Genomic DNA, 19,814 nt, shown 5'->3' with positions numbered 1-19,814 from the left:
CTATATCATGTAACTTGCGACTGTGATCTCTCTAGGAAGTCTAAGCTGCGACATAGTACACCTTGTATAACACAAAATGATTCTCTCTGGGCCAAGGATGCACATGGGAGGATATTTCTCTCTCTTGCTCATTCTTTCTTGCGACCTAAGTATAAGGAGAAGCTATGAGCTCAATCTTTCCTTAGAAAATATTCAAACATGCTTATAGAGCTCTAACTGGTGACCAAGGGGAATAACATGCTCCTCTGAATTCATTTTTGCTCTAGTTTATTCCCTGAGGCCGATACAAGTCAAGATCAGTTCCTGTACTGATTTATTGAACTGTATTACCAGGATATTATTTCTGATATTTAATGTACTAATCATGGTGACTCCTACTACCAGGCATTGATCACTTTGACTTAGTTTTTGTAGAGTACTGTAGTCTCAAAGCTGTCATGTCTTCAAGTCTTCTCTCTTGAGTCTTCGTCTGAATCATAACACCTTTATTCCCATATACGAATCCTCACTTAACAATCTTCTTAATGATTTTACTTAGGACCCATTTGATAACAACTGAATGAATCAAAATTTTCTGAACGAGTGAGGAATTGTTATTCAGATCATTTGTTTGGCTTTCCTAAACTTATAAACGATCCATAATTGTCTGGACCAGTTGCTCATTTTTTGCTCTCCGAACCAGTTGCTCATTTTTTGCTCTCTGAACCAGTCCATTGATGCTTAAAGTTACGTCAGGCTAGTTACATTCAATCTTTTTTTTATTTAAATGGGTGATTACTTGTAACTAGACATCACAAATATTTCTTAATTATTTCTATTTATCTATAAAATTATATTTGAGTATTTTGATTATGTATTTGCTTTTTTCTAATACATTAAAGACATTATATATATCTTGCATTAATTTTCATGATGTTATTAAAAATATTATACATATTGGTTCTCTTGAATCATATATTATGTAATGGTTCAGATTTATCAAACCGTGAACCACCATTACAAAATAACGGTTCAGAAATTATATTCATTCAGAAATATTAACTATTCAGATTAAATGATTCAGATTTGTCAAATGAGCCCTTAGTTTCCTTTCACGAATCACTAACACCTAGTGCAATGGTCTGGTTCACAGGTGACTAGTTCCGCTCTCAGGACTTCGTACTATAATCTTCTCAAATCAGTGTCAAGTCTTGTACCAGATATAAACAACTTCACTAAAAATCCTTGAGGTCTCCACACTGATCTTGATAACTGCTTCGGATGACTCCAACTTTATTCTTCTGTTACCTGAACATATTAATGAACTTCATACGGATCACTGTTGATATCTTCTTCACTATAACAAACAAAATCATCATGTATATGCTCAATAAACAATCTGTACTGATTCTAGTGGAATATAGATTAGTTCAAAGTCCTTTATTCTATGTTAAGTTATCCTGTTGAGTTATACATACAGTTTCAATCTTGCTCAACATATAAAAATTATACTGTACTTACCTAAAATTGAACACATTATGATTATTAATTTATTTATTTTAATACTAAAATTATAGAATATTTAATAACGATAATTGTAATGTGTCCGAGAACTTATCTAATTTTTAAGATATAAAAGTATATGGGCCGGCCCGTTCTGTAGGCCCTGCTACTATTTTACTCTTTTCGTGGGGCCGATCCTTAAAATTCTGCAGGCTTTTATGCCGCTTCGAAAGTGATGAAAGTATTAGCATTAGGTTCATCAATTTGTCCAATGGATAGCCCAAAATTAGTTTGCAAGGACTAACTCCGTTTTTTCAAAAAAAAAAAAACAAACATAGCCGGTAAATTATTGGTGCGGTGATTGAGGTCGTGTCTCCTTATATGAGGTCACGAGTTTCTCTTGGCGGGTGCAATTAACTATAAAAAACCAAAGTTCTGGAAAATCGTAAGAATCAATTTTTGGAATAAATGTATCTGTGTAAACAAAAAAAAACCTAAAAATTTAATTAGTTCTTTTTACTCGATTAGTTAGTTTTCGCAGCGACACTTATTTATGTAACCATACATGTTCCAGCTGGGGGGGGGGGGGGGGTCCTCCATGTTTTTCATATTCGATATTCAGAAGCACACACGAGTGAACAACAACGTTGTAAAAAAACATGATGAATAGCTTTTCAATGCAACGAGCAAAGAATTTGAAGTTGTGATACCTTATATTACTAGCAACAACAAAATACACTAGGAACTCATGCTATTATTACGATCTATATCACAAAGATTAAATTTAATAAAAAATTACAAAATTTAAAAACAATACTAGAACTGTGTTGTTGATAACCTAAGCCATATATTTTGCCATGATTTCATTTTGTTGCTGCAACCATAACTGTTGTTCATTCACCGAGTTCTGTTTACTAATCGAACCGTTGAACATTTGATCAGAGAATGGGTCATTTTCGTTTGAATTTTGAGTAGAAAATGTTGCCGTTGCTGCTTGAAATGTAGGCATTCCGTATGATGGAGCTTCTTGAAACGTAGGGGCTCCGTATCTTGGAGTTGCTTGAAATGTAGGCACTCCGTTTGTTGGAGCTGCTTGAAATGTAGGCGCTGATCCGTACACTGGAGTTGCTTGAAATGTAGGCATTGCTGAAAATGCATCATTAGTCTGAAACCCTAACTCAAAATTTCCTGGACTAGTGCTGGCTGCAGTTGGAGCAACAACAGGTACTATAGCTAATTCCCCTGGTTCGTCCAAGAATGGGTTATAAGTACTTGTCGAAGATGTTGTCGGTTGATCATACAAATTGTTTATAAATGATATGGAACCTGGATGTTGTTGTGGTGCTTGTGTTGCAGTGTCTGCCAGCACAAGCTCCCAACCCTGTCCCGAACTCATTTCTTGCCCGTTTAGATGTTCAGGTGCAGAGAAGGGATCAAACGTGCCTGATTTGTTAGGCTCTAGCTGTACTGGTTGTCCCTTACTTTCTTCGAGCACAAGTTCCCAATTATCTCCCGAACTTGTTTCTTGCCCTCGTTCTTCTTGTCCAGGAAAGGCATTAAAGGTGTCTGATTTGTTTGGCTCCGTATGAAAAGATGGTGATTGTATGGCTTCTGATAGTACAAGCTCCCAACCAGTTGCAATGTTTGATTGTGATTGTTGTTGCTCCGGTTGAGGTTCTTGTGCTTGATCAGGCCAATCATCCAAAGATAATAAATCCGGCATTGCATATAGTGTGGGTAATGACTGAGTTGAACCTGCATCACTTGGTCTAAGTGTGTGATATTGTTGAGTTTGATCGTCAAATTGATCAGTATTATAAGCCTCCAAGTCTATGGAATTCCGCTGTCTTGTTGCTGTCTCTGCAGCATTTAGTAGTTCCTCTAATGTACGACGCGATCTAGATTTCGTATATCCCCTAGAAAATCTACTTGTGGAATATTCAGCAAACTCGGACTGTCTGTCGTAGCTGTCATAGCTTCTTCTCCGTGAATGCCCATCATAGCTATCATAGCTTTTAAGCCGTGATGAGTTTGACGGTCGAGGTGGTGGGAGAGCTAGCCTACGTGGAGATCTTGGAAATGCTGGAAAAGAAGATTGGTCTTTCAAGTATTCTTGTAACGTTTCAATTAACTCTTGGGATATTGTCTGAATGCTAGGGTATTCAGATGATCTACCTACACCTAAACTTAGACAATAAGAATAGTAATCTCTAAGCTCTTGGTTTTGTTTGGAGGCCTTAACACAAGCTTCAAAAGCACCAACACATAAATGGTACTCCAAATGAAAGAAACCATCAATAAGAAGAGTTAGTCTCTCAGAGATGTCTTTGTAAAGATCAAAACTCTCCTGTACAATCGCGTAGAGAGATATCAAGACCAGCCGGTTAGTACTGGCTGCACCGGTTGGTCTTGTACCAATGGCTTTGTCGAGCAATCTTTGCCAGAACGTGATCCTGTCAAGCAGCACTGGAGGTTTCATATCATGAATAACCTCCTTATGTCTTTGGTAGTCCCTACGGCCACTTCTTTCTCTCTCTTTTATCGTGTATTGCCTATGAAGCTTCCCCGTTATAAAACAATCCAACCGCTCGTCGAGATAATAAGCAAATGTGCGCACAAATGCAGTGTAATCCCCCGGCCTTGAGTTAGAGTCATCATGAAAGTTATAGAGGTTGAGAATTTTGGCACCGCGTTTCATAGCATGGAGGACTTCTCTAGGAAAATACGGATCACCGTCTTGAAATATTCGAAGAACTAGCATCAACGATTTTAATGCCACGATCCAATTACTCGTGCGCCCGATCCTCCGGCCAATGGCTCTAGCACAAGATCTTGCATAAATTTTATGAGACGAAACGAGGTGGACAACTTCATAGATGTAACGTTCGTCTGGGGGTACATTGTCATGTGTGGTGGCTTTGAGGATTGCAACATCAAGCTTTGTGCTGCTAGCAACCTTTGCGATACTAATGCTAGTTTGATCCTTTACTGCTTCAATGGCCTTAGTAAGCGTGCTCGGCATTGTATTAGGAATGTCAAAGGGGAGAGGAAGAAAAAGAGGAGAAAGTGCAGAAAAATGGAGATTTTTTTTGATAGAGAATGAAATGGAGGTTTCTCCTTGACTCCCTCATAACCTCTACAAGTGATCAAGTCTCGTACCCTTCTTTTCTCAGGTCCGTTAATTTTCAAATATGCTTCAGATAATTTTCCAAAGTTGAACTAATAAAAAGTGATATTACAATGAAAAATAATGTGATTTAATTAGATTTGCTAGCCCTGGGGAAAAAAAGAAGAAGTCTTCCAGCCTTATCTAAATTACATGATTCATAGATCTAAACAATGAAAAACTATTATCTAAATTTTTTGTTATGCTGTAATATGATCCCAGTTAACAAAAAATGGCAGTATTGTAATTTTATTATTTTATTAGCTAAATTTTCAATAATTATGTAGATGTGTCTTTGGATACTGTTATCCTTTTACAAATTAAAATAAAAAGCTAATAGGAGCTTGTTTGGTGTGGAAAATTTATCATATTTTTATTTTTATTTTGTAAACTAGCTGTTCATCATAACATTTCAAAGAAATATAAACTTACTTTGCTATAAATAATTATTTAAAAGGTACTGTATCGAAAAACAAAAACTGAAACGTAACAGATTATCAACTATCACGGGTACTCTACAATTTGAAAAACAAAAACAAGGGGGAAGTCGTCCTTATCCAATAAAAATGACTATTAAAGTTAAAAAAACGAAAAGGAAAAAAATATTAAAAAGGATAAAGTGACAAAAATAGTCAGCGTGGTTTTAAAGCTACTGCCTACTGCTAAGCCATTTTTTTTTTATAAATTTACACAACACATTTTTCTGAGTTCTCCACACTGAGAAAACATGAGTCAACAAGGTGGAGTAGATGAAGACAAGAAGCCAAGTGGTGATCACATCAATCTCAAGGTTAAAGGCCAGGTACTTATTTTTCATCTCATTTCTCATATAGAGTTTGATGTATATGTATTGGTTTATGTTGAAATGAAAATCACAGTGCCAAAATCTCCATGCTGAACCAATTTTTTGTCCCGGTTAGTTTACAAAATCAATCGCAATTTCAATTTTTTAAGTACCGACCTTCATAATTTAATGGAGAAAATGTTGAAGTCCCGAATGATCTACACAAGGTAATATAGGTTATTGTGTTTAAAATTCATGTTTTACATCTCTTGTAAATTTTGTCCCGGTTATAATGATTGATACAGGATGGGAACGAGGTGTTTTTCAGGATTAAAAGGAGCACACAACTGAAGAAGCTTATGAATGCATACTGTGATCGCCAGTCTGTTGACATTACCTCCATCGCCTTCTTATTTGACGGACGTCGTCTCCGTGCCGAGCAGACTCCTCATGAGGTACCCATCCAACCTCATTTCACCGAGGAACATTGTCCTCATATTTCAAACTTAAATCCTTAAAATGGGAAAACAAGGCCAAAGTTTTGTTTAATCCTACGTTTGCACGTTTTTGTGTTGCAGCTAGAGATGGAGGATGGTGATGAAATTGATGCGATGTTGCACCAAACAGGGGGCACTGCCTGTCCCTCCCTCTATCAGTGATTTATATAATTAGCTGTTTTTAGTTTACAAAAAGCTCCCTGCTTTCGATTTTCTTATGTTGCGCCAAATACATATGTATATGTGCATAATTAATTTAATCGTCTGTCATTCTATGCTATTTAATGGTTTCATAGTTTACTAGTAATTTTGCCAAGTATCATCTTACCAAGTATAACTAAGAACACTATACAAAAGGGTCCTTGCAATTCAAAAACAAATTCTGCCAAAATTTTGGGGATAGACTAATAGTAGAAACTCATCAGTCATTTCCACTCTCCCAGTACTTACAGTCAGGTTTCTATTTCTCCCTTCTCACTTACTTAATATTTCAACAAAACCTTTTAAAAACCAAGTAATTTACTATACACTAAAAAAGAAAAAAAAAGAAATGCAAATTTGTAAATGCAGAATAGAATATGAGCAGCAAATAAGTGCATTTTCAAAACTACAATTTAACTATATACAGTAGCATCATTCAACCTCTTTTTCAGGTCCAACAAACAAAGTAGAAGATACAGAAGCCAAGATAAGTAGACACCCAAAAACTCTACCAAATGATGGAACAACTCTGGATGAACTCATTACCCAAATTTGCGAGAGAGCAGCCTGAACACATTGAAATTCCCAATAACCACAACAAATTCATTATTCACTTACACGTAATAACTGCACATTGAAATTCCCAATAACCACAACAAATTCATTATTTACTTACAAGTAAGAATTGCTAAATGTTTCAACATAATTAATTCAAAAATACTCCATATATGTTTCTTTTATGATTTTCAATTGATGTAGAAAAAGGTTATAAACTTTTAATTACTCTTGCGGATTAATACTATAAAATAATCAGAATCAAATATCATTTAAACATATTAAATACATATTTTTTCAAAAATCATACTAATCAGTCACTATAGTAAATGGGTCAATATTAAGATTGAATTAGTTTAAAAAATTTATTGCCAGCCAACAATATTCATTTATTACTAAATTTAACTCATTCAGCACACTCGAAATTCTTGAAATTTTAGCTTGTTTTTTCAGATGTAACAAATGAACCCTTGTTACAAATATAATCCAATTAGTCTCTAAATTATTGGTGGATTTATATAACTCATGCACATTTTATATTAAATATATAAATGTCTTGACTAACCTGAGGTCTAAACTGAACCTCAGGTTCGTCATTAAACCGCAAAATTATTGTTTAGGCTGGGTCACTTGCCAACCTGTTTCTAAAACTGGACCAAAGTACAAGAAATCTGACATCATCAAAACCTTTGTAAAATTTATGAGTCCGAGACCAAACGGGATTCTTAGATGCACTTCTTAATCTAGTTATGTCATTAAATTTCAATTAGTAATGGGTAATGTTAGAAACATACTAATATTCCTACCCTAATCTAGAATATTCCTACTAATACTTATAAATAACATAACAATATTTTAAATAACAATTAAATCTATTTCTAACTAATAATAAATAATAAATACAAATTAATATTCTAATTTTTCGTTCCGCGTCACCCACATTAAGGCTCAGGCCAATAGTCTTGGTTGTTACCAAAGGACTAGTCCATAACAAGAGGTTGATGACTGGAGTTGCACTAGATGTGCCATAACTGGACATTAATGCATAGAGTAAATCATACGGTGGGGGTATTGAACTTGAGGCGCAGCTCAAGTGCAAATATTTATAATATTTGTTCATTTCCTTTTCACTTTACTGTAAAGTTGTAATTTGCTTATTTGGATTCTCAAGTATATCTATGATTGCACGCCAATTTGAATTTCCTATAGCATACTAAAGCAGACAAATCCATAACCTTGTTTAGGTGATAATAGTCTGCAATATTTTGATGCTAGAAGGTGATACTGCAAGATTATTTCACAGAAGTCATAACAAATGAAGAATATTACCTCAAGGTACTGAACATTTGCAACCTTACTCGTTTTCTCTAGTTGAAGTCCTCGAGCTAAAAAAATCTGCATCAAGAGTTAGGGTTCTTCAGTCTATATATTTCTCGAACATGGTCAGGAAACTTAGAAAGTATTAAACCTATGTTAATTGCATCTTCATGGAAAACATGCAGAAAATTAAAAGAGCTCGGAACATTACCTCCGCGAATAAGGCCAGTAAACCCATTATAACCATTAGGATGAAAGAATAAAAACCAGGCATCACAAATTCCTGCATTGAAGGAGTGATGAAGTGAGCATACATTGGACCTATATATAGCTTTAAGATATCCGACAGCCTTTTTTTGGTGGTAAAGGTCAATTGCAGATAATGAAATAATGTATATGGTCGACAAGGCAAGCCAGTGCCTCATAGAAATATTAATAGTGCATCACCTTAACATAGCACCAACTATTTAGGGAGACTAAACAAAATACATGATACAAGTATAGCAAGATTGACCTTTTTTACACCGGAAACAAATGTTCGAGCATTTAAATTACATACACAGGGGGTGTTTTTTCAGCTACTCTAAAAAAATGAGAACTATTTTTCCACTAGAATGTTTCTCTAAGATAATCTTGAAAAAAAAAGTACTCGTATCAGTAAAACTTAAAAGTACCCAATTTGGTACTTTTTCCAACAGGTACTCATTTTCTGAAGATAAGCTAACTAAACACCCCCATCAGAAATACTTGATTTTTTTTGGAGATTCTGGAAAGACTAAGAAATGAAGATTCCAGCAAAAGGAACCAACTTATTGAGATGTTATATGCATCAATAGCAAGTGCCGAAGTAAGGCAGCTCTTAAAACTGCGAAGGTGCATAATAGTGACCAAATTACCTAGAACATGGAATTAAATTGCACTTCCACCAACTGTATCAAACTGTATGATTCAGTTAACACTTAACATAGATCAAAGACATTAAATAGCCTGCTACAAGAATTTTCACGTTCATAACAGTTCTGATGCTCATCTTGTGTCTCTCAATTGTTCCACGACATGCAGTTTCAAATATGACATTGAACACTACCAAGGTGATCTTCCTATTGCTAATAATGCTGTAATTATCTTTAGCAAATATGGAACCCCGCAAATTTAACATAGATAAAAGACATTAAATGGCCACGAGAAGAGTTTCTTGTTCATAACACTTCTGATGCTCATCTTGTGTCTTTATTGTTGCCCGATATGCAGTTTCAGAAAGAACAAATGACACTGCCCAAGTAAACTTCCTATTGCCAACAACGGTGTAATTATCTTAAGCAAATATGTCCACCACACCAAAAGTTTTAAACAAATAATTGCAACTTCATTTATGAGCGACTAATTACTTGTATCACATTCCCAGAAATTTCATGTAAAGGATAAACATAAACAGAACAGGCAATAATTCTGAGATGTAATACAGAACATTTACACTGTACAAGTAAATGATAACTTAAACAACTAGAACACAGGACATAAAGTAAATCACAGGTCAGGGCCTTTTAGAAGTCAAACGAAATATACATCACCAGGAAACAAAGCAGAAAGGCAAAGATGTGTCATATGTAATTTACAAAACCAACTCATCTTACTTGGAAGGCAAATGTACATATTGCTGCCAAAGGACCAGCAAATACAGCAAACGAAAACACTGTCAATCTGAAAATTGACAATTAAAATAAATGAGAATCGGTAACTGCTATAAACATTATTGCTAACACATGAACATTATGATGAAAACATCATTGTATTATAATCCAAAAAATATAACAGAAAAACAAGCTAGTACCATCAAAAGATAAGTCGTGTAATGAATTATTAGACATCAACGTTGGCATTTACATGAGGCAATTGTTTACTAAGCACTTAGTATTTGCTATACAAAATTTAACTAATCACAAAAGACCTGAACTCAGGTATTTTACAATTAAAAAGAAAAATACCGTAGAAGGCAACAAGTGATCTTACACAGGTTGATCAGATGCCTTTGCTCCAGCGCGAATAAGGCAATAGCTGATACCACCAAGTATGGAGGAAAACAGACCAATTACAAGCCCGTAAGTCTGATCAGTTTCTCGTACAAGTGAATCACCGGCTTGCCCGAATTTTACCATTCCTCCTGTAGAGATCCCACAAGAAGATTTAATCATGCACAGAGCGTTATTAATTAAAATATTTAGTATTTGGAAACAAATCCCCTCTTGCACTTCAAGCTATTACGGTGTTTTAGAAAATAAAAACAAGAAAATGTGCAAGTCTATGGCAGATAGTTATCCAAACTTCTTTTCTATTATATCCAGATATTACTGGAGACAAAAATTAAAAGATTCAAGAAGGTAAAAAAGAATTCCCAAAGCCATCTTTAAATACTCCAAATTATGGTGACATATCCCAGACCAAATACGGGGTAAGACAATGCATCCATGCAGACTTGAAAGCTTCAAAATCTTACTTCTGCTACAGAAAAATCAGTTGGCAAGCCAGAAAGAGAAGGTTCCACAAACTAGTAACTTTTTGTAATGACGTCAACCAAGCAAGGAAGAAAATGAAAGATTTGACTAGCTACCTTCTACAGAAATCAGGAAGAATTTCAAAGAACACAAACACAATACAATTTACATGTTAAACAAGAACAATGCATAAAACGAAATAATGAGTTAGAATCAGATATCTGAACCACACTCCGGTTGTTAATTTGGTAATTAGATGTCACATTATAAAATTTCCTGTCTAATACAAAAATCCTTTCAAATTTCTAATACAGGAGGTTTTACCAACTCACTTCAATACCTTGTGTGAGAAGCATCGAGTGGAAAATGAAGAGCATGCCAAAGAAACTGCAAGAAAGACCTGAAAATGCAACACATGAACTTCCAATTTGGAAATAAAAAAGGTTACCAATATAGATATTAGAGTGATTACATACATCCCAAGCAAAGCAAAAATCTTTGAGGGCTGCTGCAGTCGAAGAAAGACTACAATATGGTATAATGTGGAGATGCAGAAACATAAAACTAATGGGAAGACAAAACTATCATTTTAGGGCGTCATTTGTGGATAGCATAAGCTAAATTGTGTACTTACCAACTCTTTAACGAATTCTTTCATGAGTAGGACATGCGACTGAATCTTGACATCTTAAACTTAAGGCCAGATGAGTAGGATATTTTTTTGTTATTTTATATAAAAAAATTATATATTCATATTTCAATTATTATTATATAATTTTCAAAATTAATATTTGAATCACTAATTGAATATTCAGGAAGATTTATGTAATATTTTCAAACTTTTTAGCTGAGACTCAGAAACAGATTCGTAAAGTTTTTGAGATATGGAAACAGATTCTTAAAAAATTATAAAAATTAATTTCTTTTCATAATATTTTTATATTTACAAGCACGTAATTGTTTGTAATTGAATTTTTTAAAGCAACATAATAAAAAAAATATTTATAATTTTTTCCTAATATTAAAATTAAATTTTGGAAATGGTTCTCTGGTTCTCTTTTTATCAAGGTTCTCTCTTGAACTTTGTTGTGTACACATATATACATAACAATGCAAAATTTTCAATTACTTAACTTATGCAAATTTGATCTTGATTATATATACACACTCTTTATTAAAAGTCAAAACCCTTTTAATGGTTCCTATACTACCAAATTTTGTTTTACTCGTAAACATATTCGAAAATATCTACGATTCATTTTCTCACAAGTGCATAGTTATATTATATTTGACATTATCCAATATTTTTTTATTGAAAGCCGAAACTCCCCCCCCCCTCTTCCATATAGCGCCTTTCGGTTTCACCCTTAAATATGTTGGAAGAGGTTTTTAGTGCCTAACTATATAGAGCAATAATATCTAGTAAAAATATGCCAAAATTACCACTTTTTTAGAAAAAGTGGCAAGAATACCAATTTAATTTTTTTTGGCCAAAAATACCACACTAATACGATTTCGGAAATGGTTATTACACATACGTATTTAAAAAATGAGTATTACGTATTTTTTTTAATTAAGGGTCAGATACACATCTTCAAGATTCGCCTCACATGGTATTAAAGGGTGATGCGCATTTTGAAGATGTGTTACCATTCTTATATAATTTTTTTGCAATTATTTTATAAACGTGATGCCCATTATTCAAACGCGTATTAGTAATGCCCGATCTTGAAATGCACATTAGAGTAATATTTTTGGCCAAAATTTTCAAAATGGATATTTCTGTCAAAGTTTAAAATAATGGTATTTTTGGCCATTACACAGTTTCTACTTATACCTATATTATTTATTAAAGTCAATGCTATATCCTTATCACATTTATTTAGTTTTACCCCTCAATTATAATTTATCTATTCTTTATTACATTAATTTATTATTGTCGATTGGAATCTTATGTGTCAACATATACTCATACAACCCAACACATCTTGGTGTAGTTGTATCTACCTCGCTTCCTTTACATAGTGTGTGTGTGTTTGACTAGCAAAAAAGACATACTCGTACAAAATCCTTTCATTATTTTGATTGCAATCCTATTTCTCATATGTGTTCAAAATATACTCATACAAAATCCTTTCATATGTGATGATTCGACATTTAACAAGAATACTCCAAATGTTAATCTACTTTTGTGTAAAAGTAATCCAGTAATATTTTCTTACAATTAAAACAATCTCAATATCACCTTTAACGGCGATAGTCAAGATGCGATTTGTCCAAGCGCTACTAGGCCAATTTTTTCAATTAAGCACCTAAACAGAAATCAACATACCTCCTACTTCGGAAATTCTGATCTTTTCATGCAAAACGAATCTTGCAGCAATTGATGCCATTATTGGAGTTGTAAAGCTCAAAATGATTCCCTCTGCTAGAGATAACCGCTGGATGCTGAATAAACAAATGCAAAACGAAACACTATTAGAGTTCCATTAAGCTCCAAACAGCCAACAAATAATCGTCGGTAGAAAGCATATTAGGTCATTTTGCAGCAAGAAATGAGCCTCTAATCAAATGCGCTGCCTTTATTTCTTTCCTTTTGGCAAATAGAGATGTAGTTATCTGGCCCCTGGGCCAACACAAAAGGTAACTAACAGAATTTTTTTAACTTGTTTAAAATGAAGAACTCCAAAGGTCATAATCCTTTCATTCTAATTGTTAACATAATTAACGTTAACTGAAAAGTTCCCTTTTGCTAGATAGAGGTGAATAAGGGAAATTATTAAAGTTGAAAAAGCAGGAGTATTTGTCACATAGAACATCATAAAATTAATAGAAACAAATTGTTTTGGCTTCAACGTGATTATGCGTAGATTACTTCCTACCTTACCATATAAACAAAATTATCACGATAGTTTCAGCAATCCAACCATATGGAAAATTCACGCAGCATTTAGTGGATGTACAAAATTATTAAATTGTGTGGTTACTGGTTAGTAATTAAATAAAAAATTGGAAAATGCCGTGCAGGGGTGATACGCATTTAGAAAAAGGTGTATCTGGTATACATGTGAGTGATGTGTGATGACTGACAAAAAAAGGTCGTGTAGACATGCATTCTGTGAGCCATCACGCATCTTGATGATGCGCAACCGACCACACAATGGCCGCATATTAACAGCATTAATCCTTCAGATCTGTAGCACAGTGCGCATCACAGGCATGCATGTCACATGATAAGAATGTTGTCTAAAACGTGAATTGTGCAGCTTGCAATTACATATGCATTACCATGTCATAACAAAATAAAAAAATTATAGTTCCCTAATTATACACACTTTTAACATGCATATAGTTGAGTGAAAAATAATTTAGATATATACGCATTTCCAAAAAGCATATCCAATGTGGTAAAAGGGGCCAATGATTGAAATGTGGGCCCGCCTTGCTCAAAATGCGGTTAGCGGCAGCGCCTTTACTCATCATAAAATTGCTTCCATTTGTAGTTATTTTTTGTGGCTTAGACCTGTATATTTTTATGACTATAAACTATGTATTACTCTTAAATACATCAAATAAGTTATTTTACAGTAAATTTTGGATCTCTAGGTTTGTAAATACCTTTATACACCATGCGTGCATAGATAAAAACGAATATTTGAACCAACTGAGCGGCTTGCGCTTAGCTGAAAAATATCATAGGTATGTAGCCCTAACCTAACTTTTCCCCTTGGTGAAAAAAGAATCATGTTCAAGGCACCGCTGCCCTTGTAAACTTACTAGTAGTGCCAATTTTTAAATTTAGTAAAACATATATGAAGTGATCATGGGGGCAATGAAAAGAAACAAAAAGAGACAAAAGTAATATTTCATGAGTTGTTGTATTAATCACATTATATTGTAGTAATGAGCCCATGCATTTACAGTGGTACGTCGGAAGGTCACAAATACGATGCACCACTCACAAACCCATAACCATATCTGGTTTGATTCAGATTATTTCTATTACCAATCCTCAGAAGCATGAACAGTTACCTGCCGCATAATTGGCAGTCCCTTCACTCCATCATAATCATCCTTTAAGAAAAGATAATTTGTCCCAATTCATTCACTCTTCGTATACATCTTAAGGGAAATCCTTCATTCACCTATAATATTGGCCTGAATTATTTTTCTCCAGTTAAATAGTCAAACCTATTTCTTTTATTTACTCCAGCTAAATTTCCAATCAGGTAATCATGAGAATATACACCCAACTTTGTATCATTAGGGTATACTTTTTTGATATGTGGAAACAAATTATATTAACAATTATCATGAAGATACACGATTATGATATTGAGTAAAATTTGTCATGTTTCTAGCTGAATGCGAAGACAAAATTGAATACATATATATATATATATATGTTCGACACTTGCAGAATTTGCCATTGTGCAATTTTATATTTTTAATAGTAAATCATATATTTTTTAAATATAAATGAAAGTAATTGTACATACACAGACTGACAAAACAGAGATGTGAACCATGTCTATTAGATGAATCCAGGGATCATCCATCACAATAATCCAATGAATCTGAGCAAACACATATATAACCTACACAAACTATTTGATAAAGCATCAAATTGATTTTTATGTTCTCTAGAGCTAGCACCTGCCATAAGAAGAGTCCATTCATATACTGCTTTACTTGGAGTCAGTCTCATAGTCGTTTATCAGTGAATAACACTGTGAGCTGATGCTTTTAGTAAAGAAAGAAATGAAGGGCCTAGGAATATGCAACTATTTGCTTCATTTGGTCTGCATGGAAGGCAAAGAGAACCCACTTTAAAGACCTAAACTGATATTTTGATTAACAACCAAGACCATTTACTTTTGTTGTTTTGATAAACAATGGATATTATGTGTAACAGACTAGAGACAGAAGGGGCAAAATATGTATACCACAAGATATTGCAGTTTCTACTATATTTAACATAATACTTGAGCAGAGAAGATAATATTAATCATTTTTTGCAACTTGCAAGTTAAATAGACATTATACATCATCAAAAATAGGAGTACAATTAACACTGACCAGTATATAAAACTCATCAATGAAATGTAACCAACAAGAGCTCTTGAAGCTAGAAGTTTCCTGACATTTGCTGGTCCAAATACTGGATAGCCACTTTTCTTCAACCAAACAAATGATATTACCGCCATTATTGTACACCTTGTGAATGCTATCTCAAATAGAGGAATAGGTTGCACTGTCGATTGAAAAAAAGGAAAACAATCAACTGGCAATTAGAAGATAGGGATATCCATAGAAAATATTAAAGAATACAAAGGTACATTCCCAATGGTTCCCAAGATGATGACTAGATACATTGATCGTTAAAATTACTCTACACAACTGTAAGTAGTACATAATCCTTGGCAGGGGTTGTAAATTCTAGTTCACACATGTCAGAATGTGTGTCTGCAAAGACAGCGGTAGTTAATATATTTAAAGATAAACTGAAACTGCCTAAAACTAGAGCCAGAAACCAACAGTGTGGGAGAAATGAATTATCGGTCAGTCATGCGATGACTAGCCAATGATAGATTTGAATATAATATAACGGGGATACAATTAATGATACAAGTCCCAAACATTTTACTTCATAGAGAACAAATGAAGCATTTTAAAATTTGCACCAAAATTTGAGAAAATCATACTATTTTCTTACGATAGGAAGGATGTAGAGGTACGATATGGCTTACATCTAACTCGTCCCAAGCCCTACTCTCAAGTTATTCTTAGCTTTTTGAAATTCAATGACATAAAATATGTTTGCATTATCATTAAAAGGTTTTCTGACAATAATTATTTGATTGAAGTCCCTTCATGTGTTTGTCTTAACTCGCACCACATGTGCTAAACTCCATCAAATACCTTTATTTTGCAACTGAAAGCAAAGAGATTACTAACCAGAGAGTAAGTCTGTAAGAACTTCCATCATACAGTAGATAAACGATGACAAGGCCACACACATAAGACCAGAATATCTAGAACCACCCCATACCCACATTATAGACAGGATGAACTGTGATGTCTCTGTTTCTGCTAATCTTGTGATCTGCTCCTGCAAATAAACAATAAGAATACAAATTAGTTCTTTGTTTTAGTCTCCGATGTTATTTTCATGATTTTGTTACATGTAGGAAACTACTAGGCCCCATTGCTGGAAAGGCCCGGCTTCAAAAGCGTACGTGCAGCTCATACCTCTTAAATCTTAAGGGCGTCAAGATAAGAGTTACTCCAAATCATATACGGGCAGCATCTAGCCAAAATACTAATAACTTCTATTATGAGATTATTGCTTCTTCTCATTGGTTTAATGAAATAAAGATATGAAGAAGAATTGAGGGAAAAAAGATGGATCAAGTGTAAGAACAGATAATTTGACAAGTATAAAGATGGCAAGTTTTATGGTGATTTGTGAAGGATATTGGTAAAAATTTGAATAATCATTCATCTTCAAATTAGAAAAATACTTTGTCTGGTTAAAAGGATAGGACTGGGGTGGGAGTGTAATGGAACTGAAGTTTTGTTGTATACATATGATGCAAAAAATTCATTTTCCCTCCATTCGCTCCACGAGTCTAACTAGAGCTCATTCCTCTTAGTGTACAAATCAATACTCATTCCATTCATTAAGACCTTTACCCATATCATTTAAAAATCTTTTCATAATAAAACAATACACTCATTTCTTTTTTCACTATACTCTGAGTCTCTATTTCATGCTCCCCTTCCACCTCTAGTATCCTTAATATTCTCTAATGGGCACTTTTGTTTTTTTCTTTAGGTAATCGGAAAAATAAATAATATGAACCAAAAAAGTACATGATAATATCATTAATTTCTTTAGGTGTCCTGTGTATTGTATTATTTTATTTATTGAATAATTTACATACTGTCTATGTAGAAGCTTTTACCCAACAACACACATCAATTTATCAAAGTCTTACTGTAATTACACATTCCTGAACCCCTAGACCTAAACTCTCAAGCGAAAAACGGTTCAAACTACAATTCAGAGTTAAATCAATATGTACTGTCTATGTAGAGCGGCTTTCAACCAACAACATGCATCAAATCATCAAGGTTAAACTGTAATTACACATTTCTGAACCTCTTGACCTAAATTCTCAACCGAAAAATAGTTCAAACTACAATTCAGAGTAAATCGGATACGTAAACCAATTACGCAACTAACAAACTCCGAAAACCAATAGCAGTTACTAAAATACCCACACACATACACAGTTGACAGTCCAATAAAACAAATTAGCAGTGCAGGATAGTTATAACTTATAAACATACTCAGTCGGAGCTAGGTCCAACTCATGAAAGTTTCACTATTATCACACATTCCTAAACCCTAGACCTAACTTCTCAATCGAAAAATAATTCAAACTACTTGCCACACAATTCAACTTAAATCGACAAGTAAACTAACAAACACAACTAACAAACTCCAAAAATCAACCTCAGTTAAAAACCATAAACACGCTCAATCCTAATTAATTAACAGTGCACATAACTAAAAACATACTCGGTCAGAAATCAACAGCAGCTAAAAATACATAAACACAACAATTCAAAAACCGATATAAATTTGAATTTAATTAACAGGTGCAGGATAGTTAAAAACATACTCGGTTAGATTTAGGTCGAGAGTAAGAGAGCGAGAAGATGTTGATTTTAGGTTTCTGAGAGTGCGATAAAAGCGGAACTATATGATTATCGTCGTCATCATCTTCTTCACTTTCATTTCTTCGTTTTGAATTATCGCTTCTTTCAATCGATCTAGAAGCTACTGCTGCAGCTGCTGATAATTCAAGTGAGTGACTGCTACGTTGTCGTTGTTGCGGTTGTTGCGATTCCACGTCATCAGTGTCGGCGTCGCCGCCGGCGAGGACGCTCATCATCATCATCGCATCGCTGTTACTCATTTTTTTTACTGCTATGATTTTTTTACATGGAGTTGAAGATATACAGGGTTTTAATTGAATTGGTTAAGTTTGTGTACATCAACAGTGGTGGTGTGTGTATGCCTTGCTGGGTGCTATGAATTGCGAAATGTTAATTAGAAAGTGACATGTTAACCGAGACAACGAGGACTGTTTGGGGACTGTTTGGGGGCCGTTTGCTTAAACAAATTAATTATTTCTCACATTTTTTTTAGTTACTCTCTCCCAGCTCTGAATTCTTTATATATTTTTTAGTAGACGTATATTAAGATTACTCACTTTAAATCCGTCGCAGAAAAAACGATCAAAATAACCAATTTAAGGTCTGCGCGTGCCCAATATACCTAGATGCTAGAAGCCTGCCATTTTTACACACCACATACGCTTTTGTGTACGACGTACATCAAAAAAAAAGGAAGAACCTACCAACGAAAAACTATTCTTTTGTTTTTTACAAATGTCATTGAGATTACAAGCCTACATAGCAAGTCAAAGACTCAAAATGACTCACTAGCTGCAACAGACGTATCTATCTCTTTTGTACCAAATATTGAAGTATCATCTCATCGATTCACTCCTTACCCCATAATACCTTACGCCTATATATTTTTAGTTTTATTTCATATAATTTTATCAAAATTCTATATAAATAATCAAATATTAAATAATGATTATATAATTATAATTTTAAATTAGGTTCAAATAGTATAAATACTATTCTCTCCGTCTCAATTTATCTGTCTTGTTTGATTTTTTGCAGTAAAATTGACCGAAGTTTGACCAAAAATTTCACATAGTACGTTATCAAAAATATTTATAAAAATTATATCATTAGAAAGTATTTTAATCTACTTTAATATGTATTTTTCAGTTTTTCAAAATAATGAAAAAATAAATTTTTATTTACGGTCAAAGTTGAGTCAATTTAACCATCAAAAGTCAAACAAGACAGATAAATTGAGTCGGAGGGAATATATGATTGATGAGATCTTATTCATAAATAATAATGTAAATGTTTGTTGTTGTGAGTGAGATTCGAATCCGAAAACTTATATGTATCTTTATAAATAATATACATGTTTGTTGTTAACGGAATTCGAATCTGAGAACTTATATGTATTTTTATAAATAATAATATAAATATTTGTTGTTGACGAATTCGAATCTAAGAACTTGTGGAGGTATTATTTTAGTATGTGGATCTAACGGCTCTGATTATTTGATGAAGAAGATCTAACGGTCGTGATGTAAAGGGATAACCAAAATGATGGGTCAATCAAATTATAAATTATAACTCATTCCGGTTATTATAGT

General features: G+C 33.8%; 3 protein-coding genes across 6 annotated transcripts; 1 reads left to right on the top strand and 2 right to left on the bottom strand.

Moving 5' to 3' along the window:
• Positions 1-2,208: 2,208 nt before the first annotated feature.
• On the bottom strand, positions 2,209-4,546 carry LOC141705830 (clathrin coat assembly protein AP180-like). The gene has a single exon (XM_074508710.1). It carries the CDS (start codon positions 4,502-4,504, stop codon positions 2,321-2,323), a length of 2,184 nt encoding a protein of 727 aa, XP_074364811.1. The 5' UTR covers positions 4,505-4,546; the 3' UTR covers positions 2,209-2,320.
• A 745-nt stretch (positions 4,547-5,291) lies between these two features.
• On the top strand, positions 5,292-6,229 carry LOC141707014 (small ubiquitin-related modifier 1-like). Of its 3 annotated transcripts, none has more exons than XM_074509969.1 (3): positions 5,292-5,450; positions 5,738-5,887; positions 6,011-6,229. In XM_074509969.1, exons 1-3 carry the CDS (start codon positions 5,376-5,378, stop codon positions 6,089-6,091), a joined length of 306 nt encoding a protein of 101 aa, XP_074366070.1. In that variant the 5' UTR covers positions 5,292-5,375; the 3' UTR covers positions 6,092-6,229. The 3 variants fall into 3 exon arrangements, with proteins under 3 accessions (XP_074366070.1, XP_074366071.1, XP_074366072.1); XM_074509970.1 differs by having other exon boundaries at positions 5,343-5,450; positions 5,761-5,887; XM_074509971.1 differs by lacking the exon at positions 5,292-5,450 and adding an exon at positions 5,457-5,659 and having other exon boundaries at positions 5,761-5,887.
• A 257-nt stretch (positions 6,230-6,486) lies between these two features.
• LOC141707013 (uncharacterized) lies at positions 6,487-18,709 on the bottom strand. Of its 2 annotated transcripts, none has more exons than XM_074509967.1 (10): positions 18,186-18,709; positions 16,453-16,606; positions 15,574-15,748; positions 12,827-12,942; positions 10,835-10,894; positions 10,013-10,163; positions 9,637-9,703; positions 8,214-8,285; positions 8,015-8,080; positions 6,487-6,697 (listed from the first exon to the last, which is right to left on the bottom strand). In XM_074509967.1, exons 1-10 carry the CDS (start codon positions 18,480-18,482, stop codon positions 6,563-6,565), a joined length of 1,293 nt encoding a protein of 430 aa, XP_074366068.1. In that variant the 5' UTR covers positions 18,483-18,709; the 3' UTR covers positions 6,487-6,562. The 2 variants fall into 2 exon arrangements, with proteins under 2 accessions (XP_074366068.1, XP_074366069.1); XM_074509968.1 differs by having other exon boundaries at positions 6,621-6,757.
• Between the last annotated feature and the right edge of the window lie 1,105 nt (positions 18,710-19,814).

The sequence above is a fragment of the Apium graveolens genome, chromosome 2 (assembly GCF_009905375.1).
Source record: "Apium graveolens cultivar Ventura chromosome 2, ASM990537v1, whole genome shotgun sequence".
NCBI classification, from domain to species: domain Eukaryota; kingdom Viridiplantae; phylum Streptophyta; class Magnoliopsida; order Apiales; family Apiaceae; genus Apium; species Apium graveolens.
This window is presented reverse-complemented; position numbering and strand designations above follow the sequence as displayed.